This window comes from Felis catus, chromosome B4, assembly GCF_018350175.1.
Source record: "Felis catus isolate Fca126 chromosome B4, F.catus_Fca126_mat1.0, whole genome shotgun sequence".
NCBI classification, from domain to species: domain Eukaryota; kingdom Metazoa; phylum Chordata; class Mammalia; order Carnivora; family Felidae; genus Felis; species Felis catus.
Genome location: NC_058374.1, coordinates 49,943,623 through 49,970,862, shown reverse-complemented (window position 1 = coordinate 49,970,862; position 27,240 = coordinate 49,943,623). Strand labels below are relative to the sequence as shown.

The 27,240-nt window shown below is 37.1% G+C and overlaps 1 protein-coding gene across 1 annotated transcript in view; it reads left to right on the top strand.

Annotated features, from left to right (window-relative positions):
• Positions 1-26,193, top strand: part of SLC15A5 (solute carrier family 15 member 5) — a 91,176-nt gene extending 64,983 nt beyond the window's left edge. The window contains 2 exon segments of the mRNA XM_003988456.6: positions 20,681-20,789; positions 25,835-26,193. Coding sequence (XP_003988505.2) covers positions 20,681-20,789; positions 25,835-25,982 — 257 coding nt within the window. The 3' untranslated portion in view covers positions 25,983-26,193.
• Positions 26,194-27,240: the final 1,047 nt, after the last annotated feature.

Genomic DNA, 27,240 nt, shown 5'->3' with positions numbered 1-27,240 from the left:
AGGCCCCTAAAAAAGAATGATCCTATATGGATGACATTGGGTAGGTCATTATGTTCTCTAAGAATTTCCCTTTATTTAAAAAAGGGAATGCTGCACTCCACTTTTCTCAGAGATGATGATAATTTTAATGCCAGAGCTTACTTTAAATATAAAGGAAGTCGTACGTTGTCATGGCCTGTTTGGTTAAAACAAGATCAGTCTTTTAGTCAAACAGCCAGACCAATTTTTATGACAGAGCCGACCATAAAGACCCCAACACTGTAACTATGTGTTTAAGCATCCCACATGCCTCCACGTTCCATTTAGCATATAAGATATTTTAAACCTTTAAGGATTCATGTCAGCTGAGCATGTGTGCATGTGAGTGTGTGTGAGTGTTGGTGTATGATTGGAAGAGACGATCAGCTATCACAGTCTCCCAGTCTCCAAGCTGCATTAGTCATTTTTAGCACCATGATGGAGAATGGTGTGAATGTGGTAAATTCAAAAGATTTCTCAAAACTTGACTGTGCAGACAGATAACTGTTAGAGTGACATTTTCAGTACAAGTGAGAAAACTGATCCTTCTGGGATCTCTAACTCTGAGTGCTTTAAAGGAGAAGATACAAGACTAAACCCATCCTCCTACACTAATCATTTCAGGAATAGTTTATCTAAAAGTAGCAATGCTAATATAAGGGAGTGAAGAAGTCAGTCAAACTGCTTATTTCCACCATATGCCATTAGCAGTCAGATCCATTTTCTCATACTCATGAGTCTAAGCTTACCTTTTGAAAAAAAAATAACAAAATAGAATTCAGTGAAAAGTGACATCTTAGTTATGGACGTGAAGATGATTGAAAGATCCAAAGCAAAACGTCTAAGGGAAAAAGGATAATTGGGCAGAATCAAGAAGTCAAGGAATACATCTTCTTGTCCCTGTTAGTCCTTCCTCTTAGAATTCAGGAAGGGAGTAAGGAATTTAGCCGTTTGATTGTATATTGTAGATGTACAATAACAATACAAACCATTACTTTTGTGCACTTTTATCAATGTGGTGCTTTACGTCTATTTCCTCTAGTTCTCATAGAAATCTTGGAAGTTAAGTTATTAGTGACACCATTTTAGAGAAGGAGAAATTGAGACTCAGAAAAGTTAAGTATTGTGCTCAAGGTCTCACAGCTTATTAACAACTGAGTTGAATTTCAGATTTGTCTGACTCGAAGATCTGCCCTTTCTATCTCTTTTGAGCCAATAACAATGGATAGTTCTTTCCATCGTCTAAGAGATATTTTGAACTCTGCCCTGATATTGTTATGAACTCTAAGGCCTCTGAGCAGCTTCAAAGGTCTCTGTGGAGCCAAAGTTTGAGGATGTAAAACAAGTTATATCTGAGATACATACCCCCATTGTACAAGGAGGATTCTGAATCTAATTCTGACTGAACACTATGAGCACGGTTTGCCTGTGAGAATTGTGGGCCCACCAAGTAAGCTATGGGAGCGCTGGCACTAGACCAGTTGACAGACAAGTAGAGAATGGCCTGGCTAAAGATAAATTATGAGGTAGCAGGCCATTTTCCCTTCCTAGGTCTAAAAATCTCATTTCAAAACCCAGATGAAGCTGGACCTGAGGCACTGATATGAATTTGAAGAAACGTATCTTTAAGAAAATAGGCATGGACTTATGGGATCCAGTTAAATAGTTTTCCAGATGCATAAATATTTTCTTTCAAGTTTACTACAACTACAAATTCCTGTTTCACGAGCGACTCAGAGTTTCATGGCAACATGGCTGTCAGTGGTCTCAATAATCACAGATATTTAAACTTTTTTTTTTTTTAATGTTTATTTATTTTTGGGACAGAGAGAGACAGAGCATGAACGGGGGAGGGGCAGAGAGAGGGGAAGACACAGAATCGGAAACAGGCTCCAGGCTCCGAGCCATCAGCCCAGAGCCTGACGCGGGGCTCGAACTCACGGACCGCGAGATCATGACCTGGCTGAAGTCGGACGCTCAACCGACTGCGCCACCCAGGCGCCCCATTATAATCACAGATATTTAAATGAGAATTTTAAAAGATCATATTTTTAACTTAAAATGATCTTGATGGGAATCAAACAGCTAAATTCTTTACTCCCTTCCTGAGTTCTGTATCTTCAATATTTCTAATATTTTCAAAATATTAAAATACTAAAATTTCCATAACCATAGATAAATAAATATGCATATATATATATATATATATATATATATATATATATATATGAGAGGATTGTTTCAAACAGGAAATGGTAAACTGGGTAAAATCCTACTGAGAGATCAAATAAAAATGAAGAATGGAAAGTATCTGCAGGTTTGGCAACATCATTATCACTGAAAACTTTACAAGAGTCATTTCAGTGGTAAGAAGGAAATGAAGACAAGTTTGGAATAGGGTGAAGAATATCTAGTAAGTGAAACATTAAAGGTATCACATTCTAACAACCTTTTTGAGGAACTTGGCACTAAAGAAGATTTAAAAGATAAAGTGGTGGCTAGATGGGCATGTGGGTAGATTTGCCAGATTTAATAAATAAAAGCACAGAGTCTTTTGAACTTTCAGGTAAACAATGAATACTTCGCTTTTAGTATAAGCATGTCTCACGCAATACTGTGAGCATACTTTACACCAAAAAATTATTTGTACGATATTTATGACAGAGCTGACCCTAGAAAATAACTCGTTGTTGTTCTGAGATTCAAATTTAATGATGGGTCCTGTATTTTATCTGGGACGTTAGGTGTGAGTTCAAGATACTTTTTTATTTCCAGAGATACTTGGCCATATTTAACCAATGAGAACATCTGGTGTAGATGGAGAAGCTAAAAATGCAAGAGAAAGAAGAGAGATTGACTTCTTACTGGAGGGTGGATGCTTCTTTCCTGCACTAAAACAGAAGAGAGAATGGGGAGGTGTGGTCCTGGTATTGGAAAGATGCTGACTCCTACTGTTCAAGGCTCTCAGTTTTCTTTATGACATATGCAGCAAGCCATTCATGAGAGCAAAGGGGGATTAGGATGAAAATGAGGAATAGGAAGAGCAGGGAGCTAAGAACATGTTGTCACAGGAGCGAGAGATGATTTAGAAGAAGAAAATTAGGATTGCCATCAGTGTTGAAGGCCCAGTTGATACTGGTCATTACAAACAGCAATACCAAACTACCTAAAGCATGATTTTGTCCAGTGATAGTCAGGTATCCAATGCAGTTATGAAGCTGTCTGGTAGATTTTAAAATGGTCTGAACACCACAAGAGAGGAAGAAAGGCACAAACCGTACTCTTGAATTAAAGCAATTTGAAGTAAACCTCACATGTGATTTCCCTCCAAATATGCAAGAGGGGGGTGGATATCTTTTCAAATTCTGAAATAAACAAGTCTACATCATTAGCTAACTGAAGTTACAATAGAGAACAGACTGTACAAATAAGCAGATATTGGGAAAAATCAGTTCCTGCTATATCCATGATATTATTTAAATCCAGTATTTTATTATTTTAAACAGTTCCACTTCGAGGTTGACTTATAAATTCAGTTCACAAATACGTATTGGGTTCCTACTATGTGCGAGCACTGGCTAGATAGTGAATTAATAATACCACGGCTGATGTTTAATTAACAAGAAGAATCTTATAGAAATATTTGACACTCAAATTAATATCAGATATATTCATTTGACTAATGCTATTACAATTACAGTTCATAGCTAATGGCATTATCGGGCTATTATCACAAAGCATTACCTCTCTTCTAAAACTCATTTCCATGATAATTCATTGAAATCATCATGAGAACACACTATCTTGATGGGTTTTTACCTCCCAGTGCTCTTCAAGAGAATGAACTCACCCTTATAAGAAAGCGTGTTTTCCCAAATATCATCCCATGCTCATTCTTTTTGCAGATCAGGTGAACAATGCACATAGCGCTTTCTCTACAATTTTGAAAGACACGGCATCCCTTCCTGGAAACAGCAACCTAACTTCATTTTTATTCACAATTCCCAGGAAGAACAAATGCAAATTAAAGTCTCCATGCAGACATTGTTAGGAGAGCCAGGAACTGAGTATGTGCAGATTTGGGGCCCAACCTCAGTTCACCCATTCGATCAACAAATAAAATTATTCTGTCTCCTTTACATCACTTCAGGCAGACACTTTAGCCTCTCCATGCCTCTGTTTCCTCGTCTGTAAATTGAGGCTAATAATAGTTTGAGTACTTATTCGACAAATAGGAAAAGGTGGTAGAAAAGCCAGAGTAGAATATAGTTGTTAGATATTATTTCCTTCAGGTATCATGAAAATTAATGTGTTTTAAAAATTAACTCAGGTAGGAGAGCTATGAATCTCAAATGAAGCATTTAAATCAGGTTACTGAATAGAGGAAGGAAAGAAATTAACATTTATTAAGTGTCAGTTATATGCAGACCTTGCTATATGTATTTCACAAAGATATTATTTCATTAAATCTTCACAACAATTCTTTGGGGGTGGATATTTGTAGCCCCATCACATGTAAAAGGAAAATGAACTCGGAAAGTTATATAAGTTGTCCAAATCTTACAACAGTGGTGGATTCCTAATTCCCAAGCTCTTTTTGCTGCACAGGGTTTATTTCCCGTGGCACAGAAGTACATCCACCCTGGAGAATGACTGTTACATGTCTTTAATTACATACTTCTTCACACATAGTGAAGTGATAGATGTGCCTAAGATAAAGTTAGGTATAAAAGCCATTTCAGTTTTGTCTCAACAATTTTGGAGGTTTACCACATCACCAGTGTTACAAAAAATAACTTTAAAAATATATTGCCAAAGTCTCAGGGAAAATAATTGCTTACTGTGCTCAACTCTAATTTGAAGAGATTCCAAAAGGCACCATCTAATATTTTCAAAGGTCCACTACATTCAAAATAAAACAGTAACTGGTAAAAAGGGGAAATATTGAATCTTTCTCCAAAAAGACATAGCAGAAATCTGCCTCTCATCAAAAGCAACATGCCGTAGCCCTTAAAATAATGCCATGTATATTTGAGATAGTTGGTAAATCTAGGATTTCAGTAGGGAATATAGTGACATATCACTGAAGTGAGTGAATCTTAGGTTTCAGAATAGACTGGTTATTGTTACTTGGGATACTATGATTTCCAAAATGATATCTTAGGACAGTTTTATAAATAGCACATAACTTCCAAGTTACAACATCCAGGCTGCTATTCAATACTTCAATTGTTGAAGAAGAGTAGGTTGTGAGAGAAAACCACCCTTTTCTGTTGTTTGATAATAAACCAGAAATGATTTTTAGAAGTCAGAGTTTTCCTGACGTATGCTTGAGGAAATCATTTTAAAATATTATTTTTTGTTGCTAAGGTAATGTATGACCAGATAAATCCAAACTGTAAAGGAGGAGGGAAAAGGCCAAAAAGATGATGGCAATTATCATTGGGGTAAATTTTTTTCCAATTTTTTTTTATTTGTGTGCATGTGGGGAGGGGGTATTAAATTTATATAGAGAGGGACGCCTGGGTGGCTCAATCTGTCAAGCGTCCTACTTCAGCTCAGGTCATGATCTTGCAGTTCATGGGTTTAAGTCCCGCATCAGGCTCACTGTTGTCCACCAAGAGCCTGCTTCAGATCCTCTGTCCCCTTCTCGCTGCCCATCCTCTGCTTGCTCTCTCTCTCTCTTTCTCTCTCAAAAATAAATAAACTTAAAAAAATTATACAGAGATATTTTAAACAAAATTGTAGTCTGAATAACTCCTGAGGAATGCTCAATAAAAAATTATATCAAGTCCCACTTTTTTTTCCTTTGAAAATATCATGAGCATCTTTCCATGTCATTTGAATTTCTAAAACAAACAAACAAAAAGACTCTCTTTTTTTTCCAGAATCCTGGGAATGGAATTACTCATTCAATAAGGATAAATATTTTAAAAACTATTGTTTTCTAAAAGACTGCATCAATTATACCACCATTGTGATAGAATAATACTTGTCTCAAGATGTTAATTGCAACCCTGAGCATAATAGTATTTTGATCTTTGTGAATATGATTGGCAAAAATTATATTCCATTATTACTTTAATTTGTATTTTTCAGAATGGAAAATTGAAATTTTTAATGTATGAACACTTTAATCTTTACTCATTCATGACATGCGTGATCATATTCTTTGCCCATTTTTCTTTTGGTCTATTTGTCATTTTTTCCTATTGATTTATATGTTTTTTAAACTTGAAGGATATTATCACTTAGTCAAATATATTGCTAATATTTTCCTATTTTAACTCAACATTTTAGTTTCATAGATGAGTTTGGTTTGCACAAGTTTTGCTGATATAGGTAATCAAACCTATTAACCTTTTTCATTGTGAACATGAATAACATGTTCATGCATTGTGAACATGCAATATCATTGCATTTATCTATGGTTATGGAAATTTTAGTAGTTTAGTACTTTGAAAATCATATTTTTATCCATGTGGACTTTTTTTATGTTAGGTAAATACATATTTCCTTCAAATAACCAAATTTCACAGCATAACTTGATATTTGTTGTGAAAAGTTACTTAAACCATAAATACCCCATAGCCATAGGATAAGTGGAACGAAACTAATCATTTAGTAATATATACTTTAATATATTCTTAGTTCTTAGGCTATCGTAGGGCTATTTTAGAGCTGTCTATCTTGTTCCTGTCAGCTGCCTCTTGATTTTAGCTTAGTATCACCCTCTGTTTAATTATTATGACTTTATGATATATATCAACTATTGCTAATCATACTTCTCCTTATGGTTTACTCTTCATTTGTAAAGCTCTTATTTCCTATAGTGTACATTTCCAGGTGAATTTTAGAATCATTTTATCAATATTCCCCAAATCTCGTGTTTATGTTAATGAAATAAGTACTACTTGTTAGTTAATTAAAACAATAAAGCTTTTCGGGGTGCCTGAGTGGCTCAGTTGGTTAAGCCTCTGACTTCGGCTCAGGTCATGATCTCATGGTCCCTGTGTCCGGCTCTGTGCTAACAGCTCAGAGCCTGGAGCCTGCTTCAGATTCTGTGTCTCCCTCTCTCTCTGTTCCTCCCCTGCTCACACTCTGTCTCTCTCTCTCTCTCTCTCTCTCAAAAAGAAATAAAAGATTTTTAAAAATTAAATAAATAAATAAATAAATAAATAAATAAATGCTTTTATAATATTTAGTGTTCCCTCTAAGTAGATAACATAACTTTTTTATTTATTCAATGTTAAAAAATTCAGTTCAGTTAGATTTTCTTTTCTTCATCCAGGTCTTGAACATTTCTGTTGGACTTATTGTAGGCATTTTATGCTCTTTCTCATTTTGCTGTTATGAACTGACTCCTTTCCCTCCTTCCAAATTCACTGAGATAATAATTATGTATCATATAGGGGGAGTATTAATATTTATGTCTATATCTCACATCCAACTTCTTAAACTTTCTTAGTAAATTTATGAGAGTATTTATCTTTTTCAGTTTACAGAAAAATTATCTAATCTTAAATATAATTTTTAAAAATCCCTATTTCCAATATTAACTCTGATGCTTTATACCTTTATCAGGACAAAGAACTTCAGAACAGTGTTAATACCAGAAGACAGTCACATTTTACCCTGTTCATAATCTTAATTTGAATCTCTATTTTTTTAAACATATTTGTAGGTTTATAATGTTAAAGGATATTCTTTATCATAAGAAAATTTCTATTTCTTGTTTTCTAAGATCTAAACAAATCAGAGTAAATTTTATTGAATGCTTCTTAAGTAGCTCTTGAGATCACCTCTTGATTCTCTTACTATTCCTGATATTATAGTATATTTAATTAATAGATTTTTCAATATTAAATCATCTTCACATACATGAGATAGACAACAGCTGGCAGTAGCAACATTTGATGGTTCTTTGCTTTTCTAGAAAGATCCAGGGGAAAGAGTCATCTCTTCCATGAAAATTAAAAGGTACATTCAGGATGCATTATCTCTTTTGAAGATACTTCCTGGTAACTTTTCCCCCACTGTTTCTTGCCAGTAAGATTTTTTCTTTTTTCTTGGTTCAATTTAGATAATTAAGGTTTTCCTAGATAATCATCCCATTTCCATAATATACTTTTTTAGTTTTATTTTTGTATTCAATTATATTAACATACAGTGTTATATTAGTTTTAGGTGTACAATATAGTGATTCAACAATTCTATACATTATTCAGTGCTCATTAGGACAAGTGTAGTCTTAATCCCCTTCAACTGTTTCACCAATCCCCCTCCGACCTCCCTTCTGGGAACCATCTATTTGTTCTCTATAGTTAGAAGTCTGTTTTTCAGTTTGTCTCTCTTTTTCCTTATTCCTTTGTTTTGTTTCTTAAATTCCACATATGAGTAAAATCATATTATTTGTCTTTCTTTGGCTGACTTATTTCACTTAGCATTAGACCCTCTAGATGGACCCGTGCTGTGGCAGATGGCAAGATTTCATTTTTTAAAAAATGTTTATTTATTTCTGAGAGAGAGAGAGAGAGAAACCAAGTGTGAGTGGGAGAGGAGCAAAGGGAGAGGGAGACACAGAACTCAAAGCAGGCTCCAGGCTCTGCACTGCCAGCACAGAGGCTTAAATTCACAAACTGTGAGATCATGACCTGAGCCGAAGTTGGACGCTTAACCCACTGAGACACCCAAGTGCTCCTCATTCTTTTTTTATGGCTGAGTAATATTCCATCATATACATAATGAGATACACACACACGTATACACCACACCTTCCTTCTTCCATAAGATTTTTGAAACTAATATAGCACACTTATAAATAAATATTGTTATGGCCCCTGACTCTTTTGTTATCTATTCTCTTTGGATTTGTCAGGGTTTCTGTTGTTGTTACCTTTTCTTGCAATGAATCAGGCCTTAGAATTATTAAATCCAATATTCTTTAACATATTGATTTTCTGCTGTCATCTTTATTTTTTTCTTTCACTTTCCTTATAATTCTTATTTATTTTCTAGGGTTCTTTTGTGCTGAATGTTTAGTTCATTTATTTGCATTCCTTCAAACTGAAAAAAATATGTGCCTTTAAATGTACCTCTGAATAGAATTTAAATCTGTATCCCTAAATTTATAAATGCAATTTCCTCATCACTTCATTTTCAAATACTTTGTGGTTGTGGGTTTCATTTTTCTCTTTGACCAAATGATTATGTAGGGGCAGTATCTTAATTTCTAGGAGATTTGGTTTGCTATTGATGTTATTTAAACTTCTATAAGAGAGAGCAGAACGGAGTTGCGGGAGCCAAGCGCAGACGAGAGGCCCACGGAAGAGGGTAGGAAGGACAGCGAGGCGGTGCGCACTCCACGGACTGGCGGGAGGGAGCCGGGGCGGAGGGGCGGCTCGCCGGCCAAGCAGAGCCCCCGAGTCTGGCTTGCAAAAGCGGAGGGGCCGGGCGGACTGTATTCCGACAGCAAGCGCGACTTAGCATCTGGGAGGACATAAGTTAGCAGCTCTGCTTGGAAAGCGGGAAGGCTGGAGGACAAAGGGAGGGAGAGCTGCTGAGCCCCCGGACGACAGAGCTCAGTTTGGCGGGGAACAAAGGCGCTCACCAGCGCCATCTCCCCCGCCCATCCCCCAGCCAAAATCCCAAAGGGAACCAGTTCCTGCCAGGGAACTTGCTCGCTCCGCGCAAACACCCAACTCTGTGCTTCTGCGGAGCCAAACCTCCGGCAGCAGATCTGACTCCCTCCTGCTGCCACAGGGCCCCTCCTGAAGTGGATCACCTAAGGAGAAGTGAGCTAAGCCTGCCCCTCCTGCCCCCGTGCACCTTGCCTACCCACCCCAGCTAATACGCCAGATCCCCAGCATCACAAGCCTGGCAGTGTGCAAGTAGCCCAGACGGGCCACGCCACCCCACAGTGAATCCCGCCCCTAGGAGAGGGGAAGAGAAGGCACACACCAGTCTGACTGTGGCCCCAGCGGTGGGCTGGGGGCAGACTTCAGGTCTGACTGTGGCCCCGCCCACCAACTCCAGTTATACACCACAGCACAGGGGAAGTGCCCTGCAGGTCCTCACCACGCCAGGGACTATCCAAAATGACCAAGCGGAAGAATTCCCCTCAGAAGAATCTCCAAGAAATAACAACAGCTAATGAGCTGATCAAAAAGGATTTAAATAATATAACAGAAAGTGAATTTAGAATAATAGTCATAAAATTAATCGCTGGGCTTGAAAACAGTATAGAGGACAGCAGAGAATCTCTTGCTACAGAGATCAAGGACCTAAGGAACAGTCACAAGGAGCTGAAAAAACGCTTTAAATGAAATGCAAAACAAAATGGAAACCACCACGGCTCGGCTTGAAGAGGCAGAGGAGAGAATAGGTGAACTAGAAGATAAAGTTATGGAAAAAGAGGAAGCTGAGAAAAAGAGAGATAAAAAAATCCAGGAGTATGAGGGGAAAATTAGAGAACTAAGTGATACACTAAAAAGAAATAATATACGCATAATTGGTATCCCAGAGGAGGAAGAGAGAGGGAAAGGTGCTGAAGGGGTACTTGAAGAAATCATAGCTGAGAACTTCCCTGAACTGGGGAAGGAAAAAGGCATTGAAATCCAAGAGGCACAGAGAACTCCCTTCAGACGTAACTTGAATCGATCTTCTGCACGACATATCATAGTGAAACTGGCAAAATACAAGGATAAAGAGAAAATTCTGAAAGCAGCAAGGGGTAAACGTGCCCTCACATATAAAGGGAGACCTATAAGACTCGTGACTGATCTCTCTTTTGAAACTTGGCAGGCCAGAAAGAATTGGCACGAGATTTTCAGGGTGCTAGACAGAAAAAATATGCAGCCGAGAATCCTTTATCCAGCAAGTCTGTCATTTAGAATAGAAGGAGAGATAAAGGTCTTCCCAAACAAACAAAAACTGAAGGAATTTGTCACCACTAAACCAGCCCTACAAGAGATCCTAAGGGGGACCCTGTGAGACAAAGTCCCAGAGACATCACTACAAGCATAAAACATACAGACATCACAATGACTCTAAACGCGTATCTTTCTATAATAACACTGAATGTAAATGGTTTAAATGCGCCAACCAAAAGACATAGGGTATCAGAATGGATAAAAAAACAAGACCCATCTATTTGCTGTCTACAAGAGACTCATTTTAGACCTGAGGACACCTTTAGATTGAGAATAAGGGGATGGAGAACTATTTATCATGCGACTGGAAGCCAAAAGAAAGCTGGAGTAGCCATACTTATATCAGACAAACTAGACTTTAAATTAAAGGCTGTAACAAGAGATGAAGAAGGACATTATATAATAGTTACAGGGTCTATCCATCAGGAAGAGCTAACAATTATAAATGTCTATGCGCCGAATACCGGAGCCCCCAAATATATAAAACAATTACTCATAAACATAAGCAACCTTATTGATAACAATGTGGTAATTGCAGGGGACTTTAACACCCCACTTACAGAAATGGATAGATCATCTAGACACACGGTCAATAAAGAAACAAGGGCCCTGAATGAGACATTGGATCAGATGGACTTGACAGATATATTTAGAACTCTGCATCCCAAAGCAACAGAGTATACTTTCTTCTCGAGTGCACATGGATCATTCTCCAAGATAGATCATATACTGGGTCACAAAACAGCCCTTCATAAGTTTACAAGAATTGAAATTATACCATGCATACTTTCAGACCACAATGCCATGAAGCTTGAAATCAACCACAGAAAAAAGTCTGGAAAACCTCCAAAAGCATGGAGGTTAAAGAACACCCTACTAACGAATGAGTGGGTCAACCAGGCAATTAGAGAAGAAATTAAAAAATATATGGAAACAAACGAAAATGAAAATACAACAATCCAAACACTTTGGGACGCAGTGAAGGCAGTCCTGAGAGGAAAATACATTGCAATCCAGGCCTATCTCAAGAAACAAGAAAAATCCCAAATACAAAATCTAACAGCACACCTAAAGGAACTAGAAGCAGAACAACAAAGGCAGCCTAAACCCAGCAGAAGAAGATAAATAATAAAGATCAGAGCAGAAATAAACAATATAGAATCTAAAAAAACTGTAGAGCAGATCAATGAAACCAAGAGTTGGGTTTTTGAAAAAATAAGCAAAATTGACAAACCTCTAGCCAGGCTTCTCAAAAAGAAAAGGGAGATGACCCAAATAGATAAAATCATGAATGAAAATGGAATTATTACAACCAATCCCTCAGAGATACAAACAATTATCAGGGAATACTATGAAAAATTATATGCCAACAAATTGGACAACCTGGAAGAAATGGACAAATTCCTGAACACCCACACACTTCCAAAACTCAATCAGGAGGAAATAGAAACCTTGAACAGACCCATAACCAGCGAAGAAATTGAATCGGTTATCAAAAATCTCCCAACAAATAAGAGTCCAGGACCAGACGGCTTCCCAGGGGAGTTCTACCAGACGTTTAAAGCAGAGATAATACCTATTCTTCTCAAGCTATTCCAAGAAATAGAAAGGGAAGGAAAACTTCCAGCCTCATTCTATGAAGCCAGTATTACTTTGATTCCTAAACCAGACAGAGACCCAGTAAAAAAAGAGAACTACAGGCCAATATCCCTGATGAATATGGATGCAAAAATTCTCAATAAGATACTAGCAAATCGAATTCAACGGCATATAAAAAGAATTATTCACCATGATCAAATGGGATTCATTCCTGGGATGCAGGGCTGGTTCAACATTCACAAATCAATCAACGTGATACATCACATTAACAAAAAAAAAGAGAAGAACCATATGATCCTGTCAATCGATGCAGAAAAGGCCTTTGACAAAATCCAGCACCCTTTCTTAATAAAAACCCTTGAGAAAGTCGGGATAGAAGGAACATACTTAAAGATCATAAAAGCCATTTATGAAAAGCCCACAGCTAACATCATCCTCAATGGGGAAAAACTGAGAGCTTTTTCCCTGAGATCAGGAACACGACAGGGATGCCCACTCTCACCACTGCTGTTTAACATAGTGCTGGAAGTTCTAGCATCAGCAATCAGACAACAAAAGGAAATCAAAGGCATCAAAATTGGCAAAGATGAAGTCAAGCTTTCGCTTTTTGCAGATGACATGATATTATACATGGAAAATCTGACAGACTCCACCAAAAGTCTGCTAGAACTGATACAGGAATTCAGCAAAGTTGCAGGATACAAAATCAATGTACAGAAATCAGTTGCATTCTTATACACTAACAATGAAGCAACAGAAAGACAAATAAAGAAACTGATCTCATTCACAATTGCACCAAGAAGCATAAAATACCTAGGAATAAATCTAACCAAAGATGTAAAGGATCTGTATGCTGAAAACTATAGAAAGCTTATGACGGTAATTGAAGAAGATTTAAAGAAATGGAAAGATATTCCCTGCTCATGGATTGGAAAAATAAATATTGTCAAAATGTCAATACTACCCAAAGCTATCTACACATTCAATGCAATCCCAATCAAAATTGCACCAGCATTCTTCTCGAAACTAGAACAAGCAATCCTAAAATTCATATGGAACCACAAAAGGCCCCGAATAGCCAAAGGAATTTTGAAGAAGAAGACCAAAGCAGGAGGCATCACAATCCCAGACTTTAGCCTCTACTACAAAGCTGTCATCATCAAGACAGCATGGTATTGGCACAAAAACAGACGCATAGACCAATGGAATAGAATAGAAACTCCAGAACTAGACCCACAAACGTATGGCCAACTCATCTTTGACAAAGCAGGAAAGAATATCCAAGACAGCCTCTTTAACAAATGGTGCTGGGAGAACGGGACAGCAACATGCAGAAGATTGAAACTAGACCACTTTCTCACACCATTCACAAAAATAAACTCAAAATGGATAAAGGACCTGAATGTGAGACAGGAAACCATCAAAACCTTAGAGGAGAAAGCAGGAAAAGACCTCTCTGACCTCAGCCGTAGCAATCTCTTACTCGACACATCCCCAAAGGCAAGGGAATTAAAAGCAAAAGTGAATTACTGGGACCTTATGAAGATAAAAAGCTTCTGCACAGCAAAGGAAACAACCAACAAAACTAAAAGGCAACCAACGGAATGGGAAAAGATTTTCGCAAATGACATATCGGACAAAGGGCTAGTATCCAATATCTATAAAGAGCTCACCAAACTCCACACCCGAAAAACAAATAACCCAGTGAAGAAATGGGCAGAACATGAATAGACACTTCTCTAAAGAAGACATCCGGATGGCCAACAGGCACATGAAAAGATGCTCAGCGTCGCTCCTTATCAGGGAAATACAAATCAAAACCACACTCAGGTATCACCTCACGCCAGTCAGAGTGGCCAAAATGAACAAATCAGGAGACTATAGGTGCTGGAGAGGATGTGGAGAAACAGGAACCCTCTTGCACTGTTGGTGGGAATGCAAATTGGTGCAGCCGCTCTGGAAAGCAGTGTGGAGGTTCCTCAGAAAATTAAAAATAGACCTACCCTATGACCCAGCAATAGCACTGCTAGGAATTTATCCAAGGGATACAGGAGTACTGATGCATAGGGGCACTTGTACCCCAATGTTCATAACACTCTCAACAATAGCCAAATTATGGAAAGAGCCTAAATGTCCATCAACTGATGAATGGATAAAGAAATTGTGGTTTATATACACAATGGAATACTACGTGGCAATGAGAAAAAATGAAATATGGCCTTTTGTAGCAACGTGGATGGAACTGGAGAGTGTGATGCTAAGTGAAATAAGCCATACAGAGAAAGACAGATACCATATGGTTTCACTCTTATGTGGATCCTGAGAAACTTAACAGGAACCCATGCGGGAGGGGAAGGAAAAAAAAAAAAGAGGTTAGAGTGCGAGAGAGCCAAAGCATAAGAGACTGTTAAAAACTGAGAACAAACTGAGGGTTGATGGGGGGTGGGAGGGAGGGGAGGGTGGGGGATGGGTATTGAGGAGGGCACCTTTTGGGATGAGCACTGGGTGTTGTATGGAAACCAATTTGTCAATAAATTTCATATAAAAAAATATATAAGATAGAAGAAATACAATATGTTCTGATATTTGTGCTTTTACCCATAAAGTTCAGCACATATCCATAACCAATCAAAAGTCTAATAAATGATATTTGCTACCAGAAAAAAAAAACTTCTATAAGAGAGTATTTTTTTACTAAACAATAGTATAATCTTTATTAAACTCTTATCAGTCACATTATTCTAATCCTCTACATCATTTTCTTTGTTGCTTTTTCTATCAAAACTTGAGCAAAATGTGACAGTCATTCACAAAAATTGATCTACCTGTTTTTATACAAGTTTCCAACAGACTTGTTATATTTTTATTACTTAAAGGATGTTCATTGACCTATCTTCAATTTGGACTGTGCTTTTTATAAATAGAAAAAAATCCTCAGTGTCTCTTTGACAGTATTTTTCCTTTGAATTCAACTTTGCCTGAAATTACTATTTTTTTAAATTTTTGTCTCTTCCTTATGATTTCCTTTATTATTATTATTATTATTATTATCATTATTGTTATTTGAACTTTTGTCGTTGTGTGTTAGGGGTGTTTTTTCACAAGCAAAAGTTGTAATATGTATACAGTCCCTTTTCCTTCTTCATTTTGACCTTTTTTGTATTTAGTCATCCTCAGTAGGAGAAATTTACTGACAGGAAGTATTTACCAACGAAGAATGTGTATGGATTCCCTTAGCCTATGTCACTTTCCATATGTTTAATGAAGTTTTCTGTGAAAGTGCCCCCATTAAAACCCAAGTAATCGTGATAAGCAAACTGCTGGGCTGGAGTGAGAATTTGACACCATTTTCTGATTGTCCAACAATCTGATCAAATAATGTGATTGGAAAACTGGTCTCAAGCATACATGACTATTGAGTGCTCCCTAGAGCCCACATTCACCTATAATGCTTTTCTTTGGGAGCTACGCTACCTGAAAGCAATGTGCCTTGACTGCCATGCACCCACTACTTCCTGTCTTCTCTTTTAAAGGAGTCATATTGCTTGATGTAGTTTAGAAGCAGAGCTACTTGGTACTGGGTACTGATTAGAATGGAATATGGAACTGCTCCTTCTTCTCCCCAAAACAGTAATCATGCATCAGAGCCACAGAAGCTACTAGAATTCTGTGTAGAACTGACCTTGATTTCTGTGTAGGGGCATGTTCTCATTACCTCCTATTCACCTGGTCCGTGTGGGAGGGGTCCTCAACCTAAATAGGATAAGGTGGCTGAAAATATGACACCTGACACTGGAGAGATGGGCTGACAGCAGCTTATTAGTCAGACACACTCACAGGTCAGGGGAGGAGAACGTGTCACACAGGGCCATATGGGGGCTAACTTGAGAAGAGAGCAACAAAGGTCTGTGGAGGGCAAGCCTGGTAGTAACAAAACAGGGAGTGACTCCTGGATCCCACAGGAGGGTGTGACTTCCTGTTTGCTTGATGCTGAGGTCTGAGAAGGAGGTAAGAGCTTTAGGGTGAATACCAGTAGCAGGTATCTGGGCTGACTAATAGGGGAACTAACCAGGTGAGGGAGGTCTTCCCCTGGGGTGAGGAGTGTGTCTGAAAAGGCAAAGAACTATGTGGTTAGGCCTTTGGGGCCCTGTGAGGCTCAAAGACATAAAGACACCATATGAAATTTGGGGCTTTACAATACAAGGCATAATATGGGACAAGAATAAAGCATTTTCTTCTTTCATATTAGTGACTTTGTGCTGTTTATAGTAACATAATTCTATTAGCATCATTGGGGCTTTAGTAGTACAGTTTGTAAGATGAGGATTCTACTGAGCAATGCCTCAACATACCTCTCTGCACCTTCACTCTTTAATCTGTAAAATACAAGAACTAGTCTAGATAATTCTATAGTCCTTTTGTCTCTAAAATGGCCATGATAATTTAAAATAAATAGAAACATTTTACTTAGTGTCTATAAGGTCTAATACTCCAGAGTAATTACCTGTTTGCATGTCTCTTCTACAAATCTATGAGCTCGTTTTCTTAAGCAACTTGAAATGCCCGTTTTATGATACATGAAAATGAATGAATAAATCTAACTGAACAAGAAATATGTGGAGAACTTCTGAGCAATGCTAAATATTCCGTGAATGTTCTATTACCGAGTGGTCTAACTTTCATTACTAACTAGCTGGTTATTCTACTAAAGTACTTAACTTGGGTTCACTGTGAGCATTAACATATGGCACTTACCACTGTTTATGTAGCACATTCTTTTCTCATGTTGTTAAACTTCCTTACCTTCCCAAGCTAAGATCTGGAGAAGGTTAGTTTGTTCCATTTTAGACCTAAAGTCTTCTCTTTGTCTCCTTTGGCAAGGATGCCCCAGATTTCAATCAGCTACTAGAAATGTCAGGTGAAAAATGGCACAAATGTGAATTACGACAATAAAAGTTTATAAGCTACTAAAATAAAGTTATAGTACCTAAGAGCTGAGTCAACTGACAATGTTAAATGGAACATTTTACAACCAGTCCTGGGATAATGATAAAAAAAAAAGTGGCACACAGAACATGAAGAAATATCTGACAGGAAATGGGCCCGAGATCAAGTTCAGGCTACATGATTTTGTATGAGCTACTTCTAAAGTGTGTGTGGGTGGGAGTGATAATCTAAAGTTTATGGAGCGCCTCCTCTGTGTCCAACCCTTGACATCCTTACTTCTCATAACAGCTCAGTGAGAAAGGTGTTGCTGTCATTTTAGAGAGGAGAAACCGAGGCTGAAGTGGTTCAATTGAACAAATGCCCAAAAACAAAACTATTAAATAACAGAGACAATATTTGACTTCAAAATCTCTCCACCTCCAAGCCCATTCTCTTTCTATCAGTCTATGTAAAGAGATAGCTTTGGGTGAAACTCACACCCAAAGCTATCTCTTTACATAGACTTATAATCTCTATATAAATAAAACAAATTTTAGGTTTCATGAAGTATCTCTCTGTCCAACTTGATGCTAGTGTGTGCCCTATGCTATCAATTCAGGTGATTGTTCCCCTTACCATGGAGCTCACCATATAGATTAGCTACACAGGGAATGTAAAATTATAGCTAAGTAAGGCAAAAATATGGGGCTAGCATGAAGATCAGCATTAGGAAGGAAGTTGAACACTAAAAATGATGTTCAAGAAGGACTATAGAAATGTTATCAGGAGTTTGAATAGGTGATATGGCAATCATTCATTTTATTTTTTTAAATAACTCCACTCACAAAATATTTTGTGTTACTCATAAATTCCCGCTGCTTTCCCTAACTTTTCTAGCATGACATCCTCTTGTCACCCCACACGCCCATAATTCCCAGTCACGGTGCTTCTCATTTGTGCCCAGTATCCCCAGTGACAGATACAATGGCACATGCAGGGGGAGCTGGTGCTATCCTGATAGGCTGGAGCCTATCCTGATAGGCTGGTATTTGCTGTAATTGCATAATTTTTTAGAAATATTATGTTTTACCTTTAAAGATCTTACAAAATTTATATTCTTCTCCCTCATCTGACTTTGTTATAATATAAAGATAGCCTTTTCAATTACTTATTATGGACCAAAATTCATGCTCCAAGCAGAATTAATGTCATGTTAATTCTGAGGCTTCGCATACTCTGTACAAACTCCTCTCATTCTAGCCAGAGAAACACAGTGATAAAATGGTCTAAACGCATCACATGCAAAGTGCTGATGTGAAATGAAAAGGACAGAAATATGATTGGGATATTAATTCAGGAGAAATAAGGAAATAGGACTGTTTGAATAAGGTTAGCAGGGTGGTTTAGTTCTTCCTGAAAATATGTGTGATGTTATCTCACCTTACCTTGACTTCACCCCAACTACCCCCGTTCAAGTACAATCAAATGCTTGGTTTCTACACATACACACACACACACACACACACACACACACACACACACACACACAAGAGGGCTACACAATACCCAATAGACAGACACAGACGGAAACGTTATGTGAAACTACTCCTATCAGATGAAGGCATTATGTCAATAAAGCAATAACACCATGCATTTCTATTGTAATGGAACACAAATTAATAAAATGGGGAAGTAGAACTTGCCAAACAGCTTTAAACTCAATACCAGATTTCAATTATAGGTCCAAGACACAAGCTAATTTTCATGGTTGGTCCGTAATAATAGTCATTGTTAAATGACAGAAGAGAAACGGCTTTAAATGGGAAGTGGCACAATTAATCACAGCTGTCATACTTATGTACTTGCTGACTATCAACCCTGAACAGAACATTTAATTCAAATCTCATTTAAAAGTATGCACTGTCAAGGGAGAGGCCAAGAACCATTTTCTAGCTCAGGAAGCAACTCACAACCCATGTGCCAAAGATGTTACTGAAGATCGAGTGTATCAGCACATGGACTGATTGCTCTCGTCCCACACCTCTCTTTACAACCCACTGTAGGAACTTCTATCAAAAAGCAAGAAAATGTCCAAACCTTGGCATCTGACTGCTCAAAGAAGATCAATTCCTGTTCTCATAATGTATAACTTTTGGGGGGAAGACTCTGCCCATTCAGAACTCCCACTGAATTTAAGTTTTGTCCATGGTGATACGTTTTGCCTTTTGAACAATCTTTTTAATATTCTGTAATACTATGTATCTATAACATATTTGTTAATACTAATATCCTATTGTTGTTTTAAAAGTACTGCAAAAAAATAAGTGCTGCATATATAATACATTATTTCGTATAATGTATTAAATAATAATGTATCAAAACCCACTGAAGGAAAATTGAGGGTGTGTAGAAATAGAGATAATGCATATAGATATAGATATGGATTTGGGTACAGAAAGAGAGAGAGAATTATAGCAAAGATTCAAAGCAAAAGTTAAAACTTAGGAGCAAAGTAAGAGCAATTACCTTGAATCCTAAATAGTTTCATATATACTGATGTAATAGTTTTGTGTATAGAAGTTTGACATCATCAGAAAGAGGGGGATATCTTATTTAGAAGTATTAATTTGAAGGAATTACTTATCAGGTCAAAAAGTACTTTCGTGTCAACTAGAGATTTCAAGTAGTTTGATAAATAGGTTCTGTGATATTATAATAATGTAATATTAGATTTATCTAAGATGTCAAAATAATGTACCATCTGGCATCTACGTCTATTATGTCACTAACCTTACAGCTAGAACTGGCTGTGGTAAATATTTTACATTTATTCAATGTATATTTACTGAATAATTCCTATGTGTCAGGCACTCTAGGTACTAGATATATAAGGATGCATAAGATATGTACACGGTTCCAGTTAAGTTAGCATAATCAGGGTTACTTTGATAGCCCAGTTCTTCTGAACCTATATTGCATTATACAAATTAAGGTTTTTTTGACCTTCAAAATATTTGTGGTACTTTGCTTGTTATTTTACCATTAATTACAGAATTAAACGAGTCTTGACAATGAGTTTCAGATGAGCTTTTTTGCTTTGTAGATATTATTGAAGCGAATAAATCTCTATGAATAGTGGAATGATAAAATATTCACAGAAACTTACAACTCTGCAGTTGAATAACAATTACTTTTGTTCCAAACAGGCAATTGGTTTCCAAACACATTAAACAAAGGCAATTTAGAAAGCTTCTTCTTCTTTTTGGCATCATTAACGTTGTTGAACGTCCTGGGATTCTGGAGTGTTTCACAAAGGTAAGTTTGTGGTAAGATGAGCAATTTCTGAGTCCATGAAATATTGATCTGGGAACTATCACTGAGCCAACGGGAATCCTGTATGCCATGACTGGACAAATTAGCATATTAGAGAAATTTAACAGATTATTCAGAGCAAGAAATTTCAATTTAGACTTCACTTTTGCCATTGATCCTTATAATAAAATAGTGCTTTACTCGATTCTAAAACATGTTCTGAAAGGAGATATGTTTTCTCCACTATATAGCACCACTTTAGAATTAGAAATAACCATATTGATAATAAGAATGAATGAGTCATTATCATTAAAAGCAAATATCATTAAACAAATAGCTAGAAATCTAATGATGCTTAAGATTTGGATTCCATTCAGGCCTTTCAATCAGCAGTGACCATTTCAAGGTCAATAACAAACTGCAAAATCATTTAGTTAGTCACCTGAGACCAGTCAGTGGCTTATTATGTATCATCTACCATGCATCCATTGCCAGCCCACCTCTCTCTCTCACTGACATATTTTTGGAGGACTGTGTAGTTTTGAGCAAATTGTCTAACTTCTCTGAGCCTCTGTTCTTATATTTGTAAAATAAAATCAAGAAAACCAACATCTTGTGGGCTTTAGGCATATGAATTTTGGTAAAGGGCTGAGCACAGTACCTGTCATGTTGTGTCAACTACAGAGATCTTTATTTTTCTCACTTCCCTCTATTCACTTATCTATTTAGTCATATTTTATCTCATCACTGTCACTTCTCCCTTGCCTAAATCATTCTTTCATTCATTGAATAAATCTCTGTTGGAACACCAGTCATGCAATAGGTACTACATGCGATAGTAAACTAGAAGGACACAAAGTCAGTAAGTCAATAAATGTTTAGTGCCATTATGTTCCTGCTCTCACGGAGCTTATGGTTCAGTATAAAAGAGAGGCACTTAAATTTCATGCAAGGCAGAATTAATGACAAAATCAAAAGTTTTAATGGCTCCCTGAATTTTTATATTTCTTACCTTCCAAAGTATATAAGTTGTTGAATTGATCCTCCACAATATAAATACCTATCTCATTCTTGGATTGAAAGCCAAATTAGAATATCAAAGAGTCTTGCAGAAGGATCCAAGGGGAATATCCTCAGTTTTGGAGCAAAATAGAGTCATCGATGAAAACCGAAGGTGAAGGCAAAGCCTCTTTCCCCTCCATTCGTTGCCTCCAAACACATAAGTGGTGCTCATCTTCCAGTTCTCATAAACCCTGCACTTCTTACATCTTCTCCCACTGTAAGATCTGACCTTTGTCTTTTCATAAAGTAGTTTGAAAGGTAATTTTTTTAGTCAGCCCAGTTGAATCCACTTCCACTACTTGGCTGTAGAAACTTCAGCAAGCTATTTAACTTTGTTAAGCCCATTTTTTTCATTTGTAAAGTGAAAACAGTAAGAATAGCAATTGTGCCGTAAAATTGTTGTGAGGATGAGTAAATGCTCAAAAGTGTTAGCAATAGTAATAATAATGACCTCATGCTTTGCCTTATGCCTCCTTCTTCCTCCTTTTTAATTCTTCTTCTAGACTCATGCAGAGATGTGGCAAAAATGACCAGGGTTATGGGCTGAATTCATGGAAGAACTAGCACTGGAACCAGACTCTATTAGCTCGGGGATTTACTCATTCATTCATTCATTCATTCACTCATTCATTCAATATACTAAGCATTGTTCCAGGCACTAGAAAAAAAAAAAACTGAAGACAGCAAAGTACCAGTCTATATAAGCTACTATTTAGTACTCAAATTCAATTATTTAAGTGTGATTCTTTCTCTGTGATTGTTGAACAAGTGAGTTACTACAAAGAAGTGACAGATGGTGGAGTGGGGTACAGAGAAGGAGACAAGAATAAAATGGTACAAAGCACCAAATATTGGAGGAACCAAAAGTGGGAAGGGACTAAGTGATAATAGAAGATTTATTGAGAAATAAATCTGATTCTTAGCAAATCCTCTATTTCCCTACATTTTCTTTTCCTTTTTTTTCTGTTTACTTTTTGAGGACAGGGGGAAAAATAGAGACAGGATAAAACAAAGCAAGAAGGGAGGAAATTAATTTTCCAAGTGTTAAGCACTCCTATCTTGGGCAGTATGTAACACACACACACACACATAACCTCATGTAATCTCTACCACCTCCCTGTTACAGAAATCTTATCACTTTTTATAAATACGAAAACTAAAGTGAGAATCTAGGTAAGTAAGTTGACTAGGTTCACACACCTAGGATTCAAACCCATATGTGTATCTTTATAAAGCTCACACACTTTCTCCTACCAGCATACTGTTTCTAAGTGCCACAGAAGAGCTCTCTACCTACTCTATAACAACGCCTTGACTCTGATGGGTAGGGAAGAAACCCATCCCTTCAGTTAAAGTAATCATACCCACCATCACCTGTCGATCAGCCACTCCACCGGGAAAGAATGGGTGTCACTTATCAGAAGAAAAGAGAGTGGAAAATTTGCCAGCAGAGATCAAGCAGCTAAAACCAACTACATTAGTGCAAAGTCACACATTACCCTGGGTATCTATTGCCCATTGGGGTGGGACGGTCCAAGCCAGAAGTTAGGCAAGAAACTATATGGAACTTATGGTAGGAGATCAGTGTCTCTAGTGAGGAATGAATGATTTTGATTTAGTTCTATACTGATTGTGTGATTGTCAAACACTAACAAACAGTAAGTATGTGAAGAAACAGGAGAAAACACTGGTGTTCTAGAGACAGTATTATTGAAACATATTATTTAGGAGTCAGTGTTTGATTGCAATAAACATTTCATCACAATTCAATTTTTACCAAACCCAATGGTGTTCAGAGCCAGATAACAGTGACAAATCTATCAAGAACAAGACAGTCCCAAGTTATTCTTGTTCTTAAAGTTTTGAGAACAGCATATTAATTATGAAACAGCATCTTCACCAACACACAGCTGACCTTAGATCTCTGTTGGCACCTGAGGGTACCCCCACCATGATTTTTATATTAGTGTGATACAATCCGAGTTTAAGTCCTAGAACAAAAAGAATCTTGCCAGGGTCACTCAGATATCACCTGAGTACCATTAGGAATTATATATGAATATCTGGCAAGATTTATTTTTCATTTGTACAAAAACAAAATAAAACAAAACAAAACAAAAAATAGCCCTCTGCCTCTGTCTGTCTTAGAGTCCTCCTCAATCAAATCTAAAAGTAGCAATGGTAACATGTCATACCTGAGGCTCTTCAGGTTGGGGGTGAAGGATGTAGGTAGATGAAATGTCTTTCCCTAGCTGAAAAGTATTACATAAACATCTCTATAGTGCTGGATAAAAATATATATCCCACATTAGATGCTGAAATAAAAAGATATTACAGATGTTTTAGGGAGGGAGGGCAAAAGGGTGTTTGTTTTTATCTCAACACCACTGTCCTTCCAGTGTGGTAAAACACATCTTTTAAAAAAAAAATTTAATGTTTATTTATTTTTGAGAGAGAGAAAGAGAGAGAGAGAGAGAGAGACAGAGAGAGAGAGAGCAGGGGAGGGGCAAAGAGAGGGAGACACAGAATCCAAAGCAGGGTGCAGGCTCTGAGCTATTAGCACAGAGCTTGATGCAGGGCTGGAACTCACAAACTGCAAGATCATGACCTGAGCCAAAGTCAGACACTCAACCAACTGAGCCACCAAGGCACCTCTGTAAAACACATCTTGAAGTTGATACCATTGCCCCAACTTTGTCAATGATACCAGTAGTCTTCTGTGCATCACTTGTCATAATTATTGAAAGCAACATAAATCAGAGACAAAAGACCACTTATTCAAGCATTATTCTTCTCTTACAGTTACTTTTAGTAATATATTGAGAGGGAAAAGCAGGTAAAATTCACTTTGGAAACTTTCACAAATCAGAAGTAGATGTTTGACCTCAGAAGCTTACATGTATCTGATAAAACTGAACTTATAGCCCATATTCACTCATTCATTTAACAAATATTTTTGAGCATGTGCTATGCACCAGGCACTAGGAACACAGCAGTGAATAAAGCAGTTTGAAATTCCTATCCTCCTAAAACTTTCTCAGAAGTGTTTGTCTTTTTTTTTAATGTTTGTTTATTTATTTATTTTTAAGAGAGAGAGAGAGAGAGAGAGAGAGAGCACGAGCAGGGGAGGAGCAGAGGGGGGACAGAAGATCCAAAGCAGACTCTGTGCTGACAGCAAAAAGCCTCACGTGGGGCTTGAACTCAAAAACCATGGGAGCGTGACCTGAGCCGAAATCAAGAGTCGTACGCCTAACTGACTTAGCCACCCAGGTGCCCCAAGAAAATAATATGTCTTTAAAAGTAGTGTGCTACAGGGAGAAAAGGCCAGAATTTTGAATAAGAGAGTTCCCAGCCTAGGGTCTGCCAACTACTATTCATATGAACCCCAAAGAATTCATTTAACCTCTTAGAATTTTTGTTTCCCTATCTGTGAAATGGGGATGATTTCATCCTTCTAGGGTTGTAGTGAGAATTCACTAAGCGAGGGTGGGTATAGTGCCCTAGCATGGTGCCTGGCACTTAGAAGACAGACACTCAGGAAAGCCACGTGTTCCTTGGGTCAGGAGTATAGGGTATGCATTCTAGAAATGTATTCATGGATTGTTTGACAACAGTGTTTTCTACATAGGTTCAACACTGAATTTACAAATCTCCTGTGCATCTGAAGTATTTCATGAGTCCTGGTCTCCATGAAAACTGTAAAGTTGAGAGGGTTTCAGACTTTCCCCCATCTCGCTCTGTCAGTCATTGCAAGTTGTAAAACAGCGCCATCTAAAGGTCCTTATGAGACAACTTAACATCTCCTGAAACTCCCTTTGTCGTTTTATAAAGACTGTTCTGGTAAGCAGTGCTCTTAAATAATCATCACTGTTGTGCCAGTATCTATGGACCCGTAATAAAAGGTAGACAGCACAGGAAGAAAGCAAATGATTTATCAAGTCATCTACATCTGGTCCTAAAAAAAGCTTTCTTTCTTTCTTTTTTAGGTATTGTAATCTAAATCATTTTAATGCCCAGAACATCAGTGGAAGTAATCTTGAAGAAACACTTCTGCTCCATGAAAAGTCTCAGAAATTTTATGGCAGTACACAAGAATTTTCTTCAAGTATTGATCTTTGGGAGACAGCCCTATGAAACTACATTTGACTCTACCCATCCTATGAGCAAAGTATTCACGTTTTCTTCACCTGAACACCTTATGCATTTTAGTTTAAGAACTAATATGGATGGCAGTGACTTTAGGAATATTATCGGTGTACTTTATTTATAAAGACTAATCATGACTCTTCTGGTGAACTATTATGCTTTTGCATTAACACATTATACATTACAATTGATAAAGTAATTTCAAAGTCTGTGTTGCCTCCATGACAACAAAATGATTAGGTCCTAAACATTACTATATTTTACAACTTTTTACAATGGTGGTTCAACCATTAAAAGCAATATAAATGCTATTTTTAGTTTTAATGTGCCAATAGAATCAAAATAATAGTATGTTAACATTCCTCCTTTCTATACATTTATTGAGCACTTATTACAATGCCAGACCTTGTGATCATATGCCATCTATATCTGACTAAATAATAAATCTATACATGATTTTACTATATTTGATCTTCATATTATCCTATCAAGATATAAAGGAAATTTTCTCAAAATTAAAAAGCAATGTTAACTAAAACTGAGGCCCTTAACAAAGAAAGAATATTCAATCCTGAAGACATTATAAAATAAAGATAAGTGATGGAATTATTCTGATTAAAGGAAAAAAGAAAATTGAGGAAGATTAAATGAGTGTTGAGAGAGTAATTGATGAATCAAATAGAGAAGCTTAAAGAGGATCCCTAACTCAAATGACACATTTTGGTCTTCAATGCTACCAATTCAGATATATTCAGAAGATCGTCTTCCAAAAGACATAAATAACATTTATCCTTTGAATAAACAAAGAAATGTGGAAACTCATATAAAAAATAATAAACCAATATCAAACAAAACTAATGCCCCCTACCTTTGTAGCAATGCTTGTCAAAGTTTGGTTGAGGATCACCTGCTTTAGGAGAATCTTTCTGGCTCCTACCAAAGACTGCTTTACCCCAAATCTTTTTCCAGGAATCAGTGGGTTTAACAAACACACCCCAATCATTCTCATTTTCCCTGAAGTATAAGTGCCACTGCTTTCTAGGACAGTTCACAGCGGATAGGATAGCTGGGTTTATCAGCTGATTGCAAACGACTCTGCAATTAAGCACCTTCCCTTGTGTATACCTAAAATATTTTAGATCTGTAGAATAAAAGATTTATTCATCTTGATTAGATATGATATGCATTTTTAATTGCAAAAGAGCAGCTGTAAAGCACCAGGTGTTTCTCATACTCAATTTTTTGT